This window comes from Molossus molossus, unplaced genomic scaffold, assembly GCF_014108415.1.
Source record: "Molossus molossus isolate mMolMol1 unplaced genomic scaffold, mMolMol1.p scaffold_m16_p_10, whole genome shotgun sequence".
Taxonomy (NCBI): domain Eukaryota; kingdom Metazoa; phylum Chordata; class Mammalia; order Chiroptera; family Molossidae; genus Molossus; species Molossus molossus.
The window spans coordinates 4,094,660-4,110,177 of NW_023425345.1; the positions used below are offsets into that span (position 1 = coordinate 4,094,660).

At 36.3% G+C, this 15,518-nt stretch overlaps 1 protein-coding gene across 1 annotated transcript in view; it reads left to right on the forward strand.

Moving 5' to 3' along the window:
* ENTHD1 (ENTH domain containing 1) overlaps window positions 1-15,518 on the forward strand; it is a 110,433-nt gene that overhangs the window by 25,847 nt on the left and 69,068 nt on the right. The window contains exon 3 of the mRNA XM_036250768.1: window positions 3,779-3,897. Coding sequence (XP_036106661.1) covers window positions 3,779-3,897 — 119 coding nt within the window. The remainder of the gene's footprint in view (window positions 1-3,778; window positions 3,898-15,518) is intronic.

Below are 15,518 nucleotides of genomic sequence, written 5' to 3' on the forward strand. Positions count from 1 at the left end.
CTTATCTTCCTAGTCAGGCTAAAACTTTTTGAAGGCAAGGACCATCCATGTCTTATACCACTGCTTTTCAAGCTATTTTTCTTGCATAACCCTTAAAATTATTTTGAAAAATGATATGCCTCCTTACACATTTTTAAGTTGATGTGTGAAATATTATCATAAGTATAAGTAACTGGAAAGGATATAATTCATAATATTGACATTGAAGATAAAACAAAACAAACAGAAATGATCAAATGAGATTTTTGTTTTTAAAATATGTTTCTATTGATTTCTGAGAGAGGAAGAGAAAGGGAGAGAGAGACAGAAACATTGTTGAGAGAGAAACATCAAACAGCTGCCCCCTGCACAACCCCTACTGGGAATCAAGCCTGCAACCTGGTAATGTGCCCTGACAGGGAATGGAACCAATGACCTCCTGGTGCAGGGGATGACGCTCAACCACTAAGCCACACCAGCCGGGCTCACATGAGACTTTTAAGTATATCTAAAGGAATCTAAATACTATTGTGATTGATACTTGTAGTCATTCACTTGAAGAAATACATGAAGTCTTCTTTAACTGTTGGAGATTCAACATCACTCCCTTTTCTACATGAAGTCATATTTCTATTCCACATTCTTCCCAGAATTTTATCCTAATAGAAAGTGTTTTTATACTTGAAAGTCTGTTCTACATCAAATATGTATATACATTTAAATTATTTTTTAAAATTTTCTTACCAGAGGCTTTAAGTGGTAAAATTTTCCTTCTATATTGACTTATCATTACAATTATTTTTAGTACACAGGCAAAATGAAAATTACATAAATATATTACAAATACTTATTAAACATAAAGGAGCCCTGGCGGGTGTGGCTCAGTTGGTTGAGTGTTGTCCCATGAACCAGGAAGTCACCGGTTCAATTTCCAGTCAGGGCACATACCTCGGTTTTGGGCTTGATGTCCACGAGGGGGTGTGCAAGAAGCAGCCTATTGATGTTTCTCTCTCTTCTCTTTCTTCCTCTCTCTAAAACCAATAAAAATATTTAGAAGTATAAAAACACATAAGGGGTACAATTTTATTGGAAATAGATGTTTTTATGAGATGCATGGAACTGTTTATTTACCTACATATGAATATCATCTATTGCTAGAAATAAGCAAGATTCAGCATGAATTCTGTTTCTGTTTTACATTTTTTTATAAATATAAATGCTGAGAAGACTTGTTCACATAAAATTGTAGGTGAGAATAGAAGGTATTTTATTATAGCAATGTCAATTCTATGAATACCTCCCAAACAATACGCCAAAAATTATATAGTGATTTCTTATAAAAATGTTTTTCATCTCTTGTCAACTGTTAACTAGATTAGGTCTTTCTTCAATGTTGTTGAAAGCAAAGGATTAGAAACACCCTAGTTAGGAAATGATTGAATAGTTAAACAGTTATTAGGAATCATTTACTTTCTTTTTTTTTTATTATTATTATTTTTTTTATCCTCACCTGAGGACATTTTTCTATTTTTTGTTCAGGTAGAGTGGGAGGGAGAGAGAGGAACAGAGAGAGAGAGAGAGAAACATCGATGTGAAAGGGACACATCGAGTGGCTGCCACCCACACGACCGACCAGGGCCGGGGACAAACTGCAACCGAGGTACATGCCCTTAGCGGGAACCGAACCCGGGTCTCTCTGGACCGCAGGCCGACGCTCTAACCGCTGAGCCAAACTGGCCAGGGCGGAATCATTTACTTTCTTAGTTTCTGAGAATAATACCAAAAAAACCTTTACTAAAATGTATCAAATGACTATTAATTTTACCTGTTATGTTTAATACAATATACTCAAAATGTATGGGAACTAGAAAAAAATCATTGCAATATACCTGTCAATACGAAAATTTTTTGAGAAAATGATTTTATTGTGTCATATGTCTTAAATATATTTTCATCAATGCTTCAGAACTACAGATTTGGTTCATTCAATTTTTGGAAATTATTTACCATATTTATCTAGTTGGCAAAACTGGACAACTGGCCAAATCATCTATATTAAAGAAAATCTCTTACTTTATTTATTCAAATAAACATGTAAACAAACATCACTCTGGTTGTATTCATACTCCTGAACTCTCTTCCTAAGGTAGATAGCCAAGACATGGAGCCTTGTCATAAGGTTGTGGCATTGATGAAATAAGGGCCCCCTGCCTTTTATGCTTTTTGCTTTCTTCTGATGGGAATCTTTCTCAGGAATGATGCATTCTTTAACAATAGTTGGGTGTGTGTGTGTGTGTGAAAAGCACAACCACATTAAATGAAAGTGGTCAGCTGTCCTGCTTTTTCATACTGTAATATATCTGAATAATAAACATCCCAGTATGGACCAAAATTCCCTCTTACTTATGCAGTACCTTGCCATTAAAAGAAATATGTGTAAGACAGGACAAACTTTGAAGCTCTACTTTGAATTTTACATGCCTTGATTAAAGGAGGTGACCCCATACCAGTCTTTTTACTATTGTTTGATGCCTTAGAGGTTCTTATGCTTGTACCTTAAGGGAAGATGTACCATAATAAGATTAGGTAAAGGATATGTCCCCCTCCCCTCCCCTCCCCTCCCTTTCCCTTCCCTTCCCTTCCCTTCTTTTTTTGGTACGTGCCCCTAGCGGGAACCGAATCTGGGACTCTCTGGTCTTCTGGTCCGCAGGCCAATACTCCAACCGCTGAGCCAAACCGGCCACGGTGATATGTTGTTCTTTATAAAGGGAAAAGAAAATTAATTATCAAAGTGAAGAGGGAGAGAACTAGCCTGATGCTTCTACACATTTACATTCTCAGGATGATCAGATTTTGGAAAGAATATCTACAGAAGTTGTGTATCTGGATATTGATTTCTTTAAAACTATCTATGCCCACCTAGCTCTTAGGAAGTCTTCAAGTACCCACAGTGGTTTGCATACACCAGTTTAAAAATAGCTTTCTTATTATATCCAATAATATGCTGAGATAGAGTTGGTACCAATACTTTGTTTGCATGGTAATTAAGATAGGGAGGAAAATATTAAGACTACAAAAATGCTCGATTTAGTAAAAATATATAAGTAGAAATATCCATTTATTTTTATTGGCATCTTCTCTTATGTTTAAGTTTTTTTAAATTTTTGTTTAAAAGTTCTTTCCTATCAAATAATCTATATATTCCTGATTAGTTTTGCTTAGAACACATGAAGTTCATACAGCAGTAATGAACTTCTTTTAAATATTGCTTAGAACCACAGAACTTATATGCATGTATGCTTAACCAATAGACATAGACAACAAAGCTGGGGACGGGGTGGGTGGGGGGGCGATGGAGAGGAGGGTGTCAATGAGGGGAAAAGGAGAAATATCTGTAACAAAAATAAATTAATAAAAAATATATTACTTAGAATAATTATAGCTGTTATTCCTGCTTTGCTAAATTTCATTTGAATCATTTTCACATTTTCAAACTCTGTTTCTATATAGTATTATACCTTATATTTAAAAAGATGTTTCAAATAATAAAACTATAAAATAAAATTATTGTTGGGAGAAGGGCTAGAATTGAAGTTGTAGTTTTAAAAATCTGTCTCAATTTAATTATTATAAAGTGCTATATTAAAATGATTACTATTCCTAGGTAACCATTGGTAGATTACGTGTATTTTGTAGACAAAACGGATCTTCAGAAGTGATTAACTTAAAAATTGTGAGGTAATGTAAAAACATTACTATTTTTTGCCAAAGTAAAATCTTAGCTTTATGTCATTGACAGATAACACTTCCAAGGCAGAATGGAAACAAGAGCAGTGGCAAGACATTCAGCTGCCCAGTGAAACTGTGTTGCCCCAGGAAACACTACCACTCAAGTTTAATGCTTGGAAATCAACAGATGTAAGTTACTGTAGTAGTTTCCTATTGCTGCTCTAAAAATGTACCACATACTTAGTGCCTTAAATCAACACAAAATGTATTCTAGTTCTGCAGGTTTGAAGTCTGACATGGTCTCACTGGGCTAACATCAAGGTGTCTGCAGGGCTGCTTTCCTTTCTGCAGGCTCTAGGGGAGAATTTGTTTTCATGCCTTTGTTAGCTTCTTATGTTCTAAGAGAAACTACTTACCTTTTAATTTTGTTTTTGATGTCTTTTATGATACAGAGATTTGAATAAGAATAAGATTAAATTATCAAAGTTTTCCTTTATAGTTTGTGCATTTAAAATTCTTATTTAATAAATTCCTATTATCCTAATATAATATAGATCTTGGTTTTTTCCTCCCTCTTCTAAATGTTGAAATCCTTATGCCCTCTAGAATTTTACTATGTAGAATCTCTGTGGAAAAAAACAATATTTAATGTATTGAAAAGTTCATTTTTCTTTACTCATTTTAAAAAAACATTTTATAATGAAATAATTATAGACTTATAGGAAGTTGCAGAAATAGTATGGAGTCTCATGTACCGTTCACCCATCTTCCTTCAATGTCAACATCTTAACATTAGCTGAAGTAGAATATCAAAACCAGGAAATGAACATTGGTATGTTACTACTAACTAGACTACAGACCTTCGTTGGTTTTCAAATGTTCAATTCAGTATTGTTTTTTAACCTGCATTTGTGTGTATGTGTGTGTGTGTATTCTATATAATTTTACCCTAAGTATAGATTTGTGTAGCCAGCTCCAAAATTAAGATACAGCCCTGGCCGGTTTGGCTCAGCAGTTACAGCATCAACCCATGGACCAAAGAGTCTCGGCTTTGATTCTGGCCAAGGGCATGTACCTTGGTTGCGGTTCGTTCCCGGCCCAGGTCGGGGTCATGCGGGAGGCAACCAATAGATGTGTCTCTCTCACATCGGTGTTTCTCTCTCTCTCCCCTCCTCCTCCCTCTCATTCTGAAGATAAATGGAAAAGTATCCCTGGATGAGGATTAAAAAAAAAAAAAAAAGATACAGAACTGTTCTATCCCCACAAAAGAAGTCCCTCATGCAACCTACCCCATCACACCCAGACAACCTCATTCCCTGGCAACCGCTGATCTTTTCTCCATTTATAGTTTTGTTATTTCTAGAATGCTGTGTAAATGGACTCAGATAGTATGTAACCTTTTGAGATGGACTTTTTCTCACTCATTATAATGCTCTTGAGATCCATTCAGATTGTTGGATATATCAATAATTCATTACTTTTTGTTTTTGAGTAGCACCCCATTTTATAGGTGTATCAGAGTTTATTCAACCATTCACCCATTGAAAGATCTTTGGGTGTTTCTAGTTAGGGGGCATTTATGAATAAAGCTGAAGTGAACATTTGTGTACAGGTTTTTGTACATAAAGTTTTCATGTCTTTGGGATAAATGTTCAAGAGTGTGTGTGATAGCTAGTTTTTCAGAGTGGCTGTACCATTTTACATTCCCACCAGTAGTACATGAGAGATTCAGTTTCTCTGCATTCTCACCAACTTTTGTTATTACCACTATTTTTGCGTTAGCTTATTCTAATAGGTGTGAAGTGACATCTCATCGTGGTTTTGTGTTTCTCAAATGGCTAATTATTTTGGACATCTTTTCATGTGCTTATTTGTGCCATTATAACCTCTCTTTGGTAAAATATATCTTCATATATTTTGCTCATTTTCAAATTGGATTATTGATTTTTATCATTGAGTTTTGAGAGTTCTTCATGTATTTTGAATACATGTGATCTGCATATATTGTGATCAGAAATGTGATCTGCATGTATTTTCTTCCAGTGTGTAGCTTGTGTTTTCTTTTTAACAGTATCTTTCACAGAGCATGAGTTTAAAATTTCGATGAAGTCCATTTTATCAATTTTTATTTTATGGATCATGCTTTTGGTGTCATATCTAAGAATTCTTTGCCTAACCCAAGGCCATGAAGATTTTCTCTTATGTTTTATTCTAAAAGTTTTATGTGTTAAGCTATGGTCTATTTTGAAATAATTTTTGTGTAAATTATAAAGTATATGTTGAGGTTCTTGAAGAAAACATTTTCTGCCTACAGATGTGCAATTGTTTCAATATCATTTGTTGAAATAACTTAAATTTTACTGTAATATGCTTAAGTGTGGGTTTTCCTTTCCACTCTGTGAGACTTTCCAGTGGGAAGTCTTTCATCTCTATTTAATTCTGAGAAAGTTATTTCTGGTTCAAATATTTCCTACTGTTTATTTTCATTTTTCTCTCTAGGGTTCTTCTTATCTGGATATTAGTAATTTTATTTCTATTGTTCTATCTCTTAATTTTTCTTTAAAGTTTCTGTCTTTATTGTTTTCTTTTTTCTTCTTCTAGAGTTTTTTCATCTGAACTTCCAATTTATTAATTTGTTCTCAGCTGTATCCACTCCACTATTTATCCTGTCTGTGTTCTTTATTTCAACATTCTGTTTTTACATTTGATAATTAACATTTCTATTTCATTATTTTTCTTGTGTTTATTACTATTTTATATTACTTATATCTTTCCTTACTTATTTTAGTATGCATATTAAGGTTACTTAAATTTTTTTTATTAAATTTTTTAATAATTTATTTTTGTTACAGATGTTTCTTCTTTTTTTTCCCCATTGACACCCTCCTCCCCATTCCCCCACCCAAAAATGTTTGAACTTTTTTTTTCTTTTTTTGGTACATGCCCCTAGTCTGGGACTCTCTGGTCTGCAGGCAGATGCTCCAATTGCTGAGCCAAACCAACCAGGGCTAAATTTTTTTTTTTTTTATGAATTTTTTATTTATTTTTTGTTACAGATATTTTACCTTTTTACCCCATTGGCACCCCCCACCCCACCCCACCTCCGCCCCGTCCCCGGCTTAGTTGTCCATGTCCATTGGTCATGCATACATGCATATAAGTTCTGTGGTTGATCTCTTCCCACCCCCCCCACCCCCCCACCCCCTCTTCTGAGGGATGTCAGTCTGCTAGGGCTAAATTTTTGATACATGTTTTCTAATACCCGTTCTTCTGATAAAACCTGTAATTCAGTTTTTAACTTTTCTTTTGAAATAGTTTTGATCATCAAGTGACTAATTACCCCTAGGGTTAAGGGTGCTCTGTCTAGGATTACTCAAGGCCAGACCTGAGTCTGTGCCAGCTCTGTCAGCTGAAGTGGGAGGTGAGGAAATGGACTCTAGGGCAGAGAGCTTTTCTCCCTTTCCCTCTCCCTCCAAGAATATCAGAGTTAATCATCCCTCACTCTAAGGATCAGTGCCTCAAGTTATATCTTTACCCTTTGCACCTCTATAAGACGCAGCTTGTGGGGGAGACGCACCATAAATTGTGAACCATCTGCCTTGGGAGATTGGAAGAAGAAGTGTAAAGAGGCATCTTCTCAAGCCTGTCTAGTCAGTCCTCACTGACTGTTCTCATCTCCTACTCACTCAGGGCTTCTGCCCGGGACAGAGGTAATTCTAAGTACAGCTGTCTGAGTCACAGCAGGTGTGCAGGCAGGACCAAGGCAAAGAATGGTGGGGTAATTCTACCGGCTTATTTTATCTTACCATGGCACAGGCCAGCTTCTGCCAACACCATCTCCCCTCCCCCGTTCACACACAAACATACCAATTCAGAACAGCCCCTCTCTTTCCCCAGTGGCCTCTCACAGCTACTTCTCAATTTGATGTCCTCTCTTTACAGTACCTCCGGGGTTGACCCTAGAGGCCAACAGAACCAGAAACAGAATCTGCTCTATTCTTCAGTGTTCTCTGACCTTCTCAGACATACATCTGTCCACTCCTATTTGTACCCTCACATAAGAACGCACATTGCCCTGGCCGGTTTGGCTCAGCGGTTGGAGCGTCGGCCTGCGGTACAGAGAGACCCGGGTTCGGTTGCCGCTAAGGGCATGTACCTCGGTTGCAGTTTGTCCCCGGCCCTGGTTGGTCGTGCGGGTGGCAGCCACTCGATGTGTCCCTTCACATCGATGTTTCTCTCTCTCTCTCTTCCTCTCTCTCCCTCCTGCTCTATCTGAACAAAAAAATGGAAAAATGTCCTCGGGTGAGGATAAAAAAAAAAAAAAGAACGTACATTAATTAATTAATCTGGCATCTATACTTTTCAAATACTACTTTTTCTTTATTTTCTTAAACATTTTTTCTGCTTAATTTCTATTACATATATACTGAGCTGCTGCTTAATCTCTGATTTTCCATGTCTTTCAACTGCTTAATAAATTGTTTCGGTCTCATTATATCTCCATGCTGTATTTTAAGTAATTAATCAGAACCATCATCCAGTGCTTCCTTTCCTCCTCTCATCTGTGCTTACTCTAGAATTTTTCTGTCCATCAGGTGTTTTATTTCTATACACACACACACACACACACACACACACACACACATATATTTTTTATCCTCATCTGAGGACATTTTTGCATTTATCTTCAGATAGAGCAGGAGGGAGAGAGGGGAGAAGAGAGAGAGAGAGAGAGACACATCGAGTGGTTGCCACCCACAGGACCCCAACCGGGGCGGGGACAAACTGCATTGGAGGTATGTGCCCTTAGCAGAACCGAACCTGGGACTCTCTGGTCTGCAGGCCAATGCTCTAACTGCTGAGCCAAACTGGCCAGGGCGCTATATATTTTTATTTCCAGGATTTCTCATTGCTTATTTATATCCATTTGTACTTACTTAATCTCTGCCTGTTTTTGTTTCTTGTTTTCTTACTCTTTTAAATTAATGTTATTCTTTCCATTATCTTTTTGAGACTCTAAACAGACCTAGTTTTAAATGCTTTTTAGATGTCTTATATTTATTTTGTCAGGAGTGAATTCAGTTTTCTTTCTGTGTTTTGGAATATTGGTTTGTAAGCTCCTCTTGAATGGCTCAAGTTTTTAATCTTCCTTCTCTCTGAGTGTTTTTACAGTCCTTTCCTGCCTAACCATTTTTCACTTGTTTCCTCCTGACACCTTAGGATTGCAGATCCGCATTCAGGACTTACACTTAGAGCTTGGGGCTCCTTCCTTGTGCTCATACCAAAGGGTGCTGAGGATCAGTTACTGGTGAAGTTTAATTTGTGTCCTCTCACCTACTTGGGTATAATACTTTAAGAGGCCATTGTCCCAGGCTGTGATTGATGCCTGGTTTTTTCAGCTTCCTTTATAAGCAGGAGATCCCAGTGCCCGGGTATAATTTCAAGCAGTGAGCTCATATTTAACACTCCTATCTTGGATGGACCCTTTAACTCTGTATTTACCTCAGAAGTTGAGCTCCTGGTTTTCTTTGCCTTTTTTTTGGACCCAAAGCCCTAAAGGTCCACAGCTTCCACCTCCTGCCATTATGTGTTTCTGTTCATGTTCTCATCTATGAATATGTTCATCTTGTTTTTGAGCATGACTGTGTCTTTAATTTTTACATTTGTATTTTCTCTTTCATTGCTATATGTTTAGAAGAGGAAGGTATCCCCAAAGTATGAACTTATAGAACCATCTGGACTGGAAATCTGTTCCACTCAAGAGTATATGAAATTATCTTATTCACTCATTTGTTTTTCTGTTTGGGTGTGTTTCTCCTACCAGAAGGAATGCTCCTTGAGAGTAGAGACCTTTTTTAGTTTCATTCATTACTGAATCTTTAGTTGCCACATTTTTGTTAATGAGGAAATGAATGAATAGTAGACATTCAGTAGTAACTTCCATCTCTTCTTCTCCTATGAAAGAGGCTTATTTGGTCTCCTGCTCAGAGTACTTTGTTTAGTATTCCCTGACAAAGCTCCTGTGAGGGAGATTGGAATTATTTTTTGACCTTCTGTTGCCAATCCTTTTCCCCAACCCAATTAGGTATTGGATTTATAGCAGCTCAGAAAAGTACATAAAATTAAAATGTTACTGTTCCTTAGTTGCATAATAGCCCATAGATTGAAAATGTATAGATTATTTTCAAAGATATGACATTAAGTCAAAATGATTTTTAAATTTGAGATCAATTTATTTGCTGCTGATGGCTTTTAAAGGAGAAAAATAGACTGGAATAATCTTACATGCGTTGAAGCCTAACAGAGATATAAAATGCCACTTAGGGTTTTTTTGTATCAGTCATTAAATTCTCATTGTTACTGGTTTTTCTTACTTTAGAGGAAGCTACTGTAATTGATTTTCATCATTCCACATCTTATATCAATGAGCAAAAATATAATTCCCTTCCCTCAAAGGAAGTTTCGCGCTGGATTTCCCTTTTTCAAATATTACTACTGACAAGCATCTCCTGTAACTACTGTCAGGAACATTTGATGCAACTCAATATTGTCCTCTTCAGTAACCTGCTTTTACAGCAGAAGACAAAAGCTATCAAGTTCAACATTAAATCTAATTGTCGTTGCCAAATGTACTGCGTCTACATTAAAATTCTCACGTTCTTTATACAGAATGAAAGAAATGATATTGTTAGTTGCTTAGGCAGAATGAGGGGTACTTAAAAATATCTTTTAAAAACTTTGAATAGAAACCTCTTTAACTATTCTCTTTCTATAAACGAAAGAATTATCTAAAAGCAGTAATAGAATAGGGCTTTCAAAAGCAGGGCAGTGCTTGCCTGTGTAAACTTTACATTTATGACACTTAGAGATGTATTTTCTCTCTGCATACTGTCCATAGTTTTTATTATTAAATTTGCTAATTAATAAGGGTACTTGTAGCTTTCACCACCTCAAAATACCTTCCTCTTTTCCTGTTGGAGGAGATTCAACAATGAGGTTATAACTTTTTTGGTTACAGTTGCTCTCATAGCAACAGATAGGGATGCTATGAATTGATTCATACAAAATTAAAGCTAACCAAAGCTTTCAGTCTCATTGTGAGTTACTAAACTGCTAGTGATAGAAGATAAATATGTGTTTCCTACTGCCTTTGTTTATTATTTTGCTAAATTAAGAGTAAACAGTTTTTATTTTTGGGTTTATTAACATATCATTTATTGCATTTGTGAAAATTTGAACTCATCAAAGCTGTTAGAAAAATGGAAATTATACTTATTCTAATTATGGTAATTCATTATCTCTTTATCTTCTGCACCATAGCTTTATGCTTTAAAGTCTTTTTTAATTTTTAAGTCTGTACTTTTATTCTTTTTAAATTATAAAATACTGAAAAAAGTTTAAACAATTTAAAAGGGTAAAAGTGAAAAAGTTTCTTCGTACTTTTCTATATTCCTTCAATTCCTTTCCTAAGAGGCAACTATTTCTAGCAGTTTTTAAATAAATTTTGAGGAGAAATTTTTTGTGTCCCTACATTTCTTTTACCTAAATGGATTTATTTTATATATACTGCTCTATAACTTGCTTTGAATTAAGCAATATATCTTGCACATCTTTCTATAATAATAAATGCAATCATTCAATGTGTATTGTTTTAAAATATGCTTTTATCATTAAACTACATTATAGACATTTATATCAGTATCAATATAACTTTGCTATATTCTTTTTTGATTTAGTAATAGTTTTCTAATAAAAAAAATTTTTAAATTAACATTATTGCAGATGTCCCAAATTTTCCATCCCTTTGCCCACCTCCATCCACCCCTCTCCCCCCCCCCCCCTTGGCCTTAACCACACTGTTGTCCATGTCCATGGGGTATGCGGACATACATGTTCTTTACCTAATCTCTTCACCTTCTTTAGCCAGTCGCCCTCCCACCCCCCTACCTTGCTTGATATATAAATGAATCTTAATTTATTTACATTCTCTATTGGTAATTATATAGAAATTTTTTATATTGGTGGAGGGATAGACACTTAGGTCACTGAAACAGAATAGAGAACCAAGAGATAGACCCACACAAACATTGCCAACTGATTTTTTTTTTTTTAATCCTCACCTGAGGACATTTTTAAAATTTATCTTCAGATAGAGAGGGAAGGAGGGGAGAGAGAGGGAGAAACAGAGAGAGAGAAACATCGATGTGAGAGAGACACATTGACTGGCTGCCTCCCACACGACCTGACCATGGCTGAGGACTGAACTGCAACTGAGGTATGTGTCCATTGGGCCAACGCTCTAACCACTGAGCAAAACTGGCCAGGGTTGGCCAACTGATTTTTGACAAAAGAAATTCAGTGATAATCTTTTCAACAAATGATATTAGAGCAATTGGACATTTATAGGCAAAACCATGACTCTCAAATTAAACCTTGTACAGAAATTCACTCTAAATGGATCACAGACTTAAATGTAAAATGTAAAACTATAAAACTATTTTTTAAATATTGGAGGAAAATCTTTGGGATGTAGGGCTGGCCAAAAATATAATTCCTAAAAGAAAAAACAAGATGGAAGACATTATCACAATTAAAAACTTTTGCTCTATGAGTAAGATCACCAACAAACTTACAGCATGCACAAGGATAATATTTCTTTTTCTTTTTCTTTTTTGGTATGTGCCCCTAGCAGACACCGAACCCGGGACTCTCTGGTCCGCAGGCCGAAGCTCCAACCACTGAGCCAAACCGGCCAGGGCCACAAGGATAATTTTTGACCAAAAAAAACATAAAAGCGGAGAGGGGAAAGGTCTGAATTTGCAAAGGAGGATGGAGATCAGATGTATTCAAAGGAAAAAAAAGACTACTGTATATATGAAACTTTATTTTTCATAAACCAAATGGTAACCACACACACACACACACACACACAAAACAAAACTGAGACACATGACTTTTTTTTTTTTTTATCCTCACCCGAGGACATTTTTCCATTTTTTGTTCAGATAGAGTGGGAGGGAGAGAGAGGAACAGAGAGAGAGAGAAACATCGACGTGAAAGGAACACATCGAGTGGCTGCCACCTGCACAACCGACCAGGGCCGGGGACAAACTGCAACCGAGGTACGTGCCCTTAGCGGAACCGAACCCGGGTCTCTCTGGACCGCAGGCCGACGCTCTAACCGCTGAGCCAAACCGGCCAGGGCGAGAGACACATAACTTTAAAATAGAAGAAACAGAGGGGGAAGATGTGGAATAATACCAAGCAAAAACAACAGAAAGAAATGCAAAGGAACCAATGGAGGCACAGAGCTACCAGAAAAAGAAAAGGTAAGACAGCTATAATATCCTCATGCATCAGTAGTCACCCTAAATGTAAGTGGACTGAATTCACCAATAAAAAGGCACTGAGTAGCAGATTGGATCAAAAAACAAAACCCAGGGGGAAGGCGTGGGGGGAACATCTGTAATACTTTCAATAATAAAGATAAAAAAACAAAACAAAACAAAAGTCCAACCATATGCTGCCTTCAGGAGACACATCTAAGCTGTAAAGACAAAGATAAACTCAGAGTGAAAGGGTAGAAAATGATTCTCTTAGCAAACAACATCCATAGAAAAGCAGGTATAGCCATACTTATATCTGGCAAAATAGATTTCAAGATAACAAAGGTAACGAGACAAAGATGGACATTCTATAATGATAAAGGGGATGTTACATCAAGAAGGCATAACACTTCTCAATACATAGGCACCCAATCAGGGAACATCAAAATATATAAAGCAACAATTAACGGAACTAAAGAGAGAGACTGACAATATGACCTAAATACCCCATTGACAGCTCTAAATAGATCATCCAAACAAAAAAAAATCAATAAAGAAATATCAGTCTTAAATGACACATTAGAGCAAATGGACATAATTAACATTTACAGAGCCTTCTATACCAGAATATCAGATTATTCTTCTAGTGCACATGGAACATTCTCAAGGATAAACCATATGATGGGTCACAAAACTAACTTAAATAAATTTAAGAAGATTGAAATTGTGCCAAGCATGTTCTCTGACCACAATGCTTTGAAATTAGAAATCAACTGCAAAAAAAGAGGTGAAAAACCCCACAAATATGTGGAGTGGAGATTAAACAACATTACTAAAAATGACTGGGTCAAAGAAAGAATAAAAGGTGAGATCAAAAGATATAGAGACAGCACTGGCCAGTTTGGCTCAGTGGTTAGAGTGTCAGCCTGTGGTCCAGAGAGACTGGGTTCGGTTCCCGCTAAGGGCACATACCTCAGTTGCAGTTTGTCTCCGGCCCTGGTTGGTCGTTCAGGTGGCAGCCACTCGATGTGTCCCTTTCACACTGATGTTTCTCTCTCTCTCTTCCTCTTTCTCCCTCCCACTCTATCTGAACAAAAAATGGAAAAATGTCCTCGGGTGAGGATGATAAAAAAAAAAAAAGATGTAGAAACAAATGAGAGTAATAATATGACATATCAAAACTTCTGGCTAAACTCACTAAGGAAAAAAGGTAAAAGATGCATACCAACAAAATCAGAAATGAAAAAGGAGAAGTTACCACAGACATCATAGAAATACAAAGGGTCATACTATAATACGATGACAGACTATATGCCACAAGGTTCAATAACCTAGAAGAAATGGATAAGTTCCTAGAAATATATAACTGTTTTAGATGAATCATGAAGAATCGGCAAATCTAAATAGACTGATCAACTGTAAGGAAATTGAAACAGCCATCAAAAACCTTCCCCCCAAATAAAAGTCTAGGACCAGATGTCTTTATTAGTGAGTTCTACCAAACATTCAAAGAAGATTTGATACCTGTCCTTCTCAAACTCTTCTAAAAAACTGAAGAAGAGGCAATACTTCCTAAGACATTTTATAAGGCCAACATAACATTGATACCAAAACCTGGCAAGGATAACACAAAAAAAGAAAACTACAAACCAATACCTCTAATGAATACAGATGCAAAAATCTTAAACAAAAGACTAGCAAAGTGAATACAACAATATCTTTAAAAAATAGTACATCATGATCAAGTGGTGTTCATTCTAGGAGCACACGGATATTTCAAGATACACGAACAGATCAATGTAATATACCACATTAACAAAACAGAGGATAAAAATCATATGAGCTTATCAATAAATGCAGAAAAGTATTTGATAAGATATAACATCCATTTATGATTCAAACACTAAATAAAATAGGTATAGAAGGAAAATATCTCAACATAAGAAAGGCCATATATGACAAACCCTCAGCTAATACCATACTCAGTGGTGAAAAAGTAGAAGCTTTTCCTCTAAAATTAAGAACAAGACAAGGATGTCCACTCTCACCACTCTTTTTTTTTTCAATCCTCACCTGAGGATATTTTTCTATTTATCATCAGATAGAATAGGAGGGAGGGAGAGAGAGAGAGAAACATTGATGTGACAGACACACATCGACTGGTTACCTTCCACATGACCCAACCAGGGCTGGGGGCGAACTGCAACCAAGGTATATGCCCTTGACTGGAATCAAACCCACGACTCTTTGGTCTGAGGGTCGATGCTCTAACTGCTGAACCAAACCAGCCAGAGTGACTCTCACCACTCTTATTTAACATAGAACTGGAAGTCCTAACCAGAGCAATCAGGCAAGAGAAAGAAATAAAAAGCATCCTAATTGTGAATGAAGAAGTAAAAAGTGTCACTATTTGCAGTTGACATGATTCTTTATATAGAAAACCCTAAAGACTCCACCAAGAAACTATTAGTAACAATAAAACAA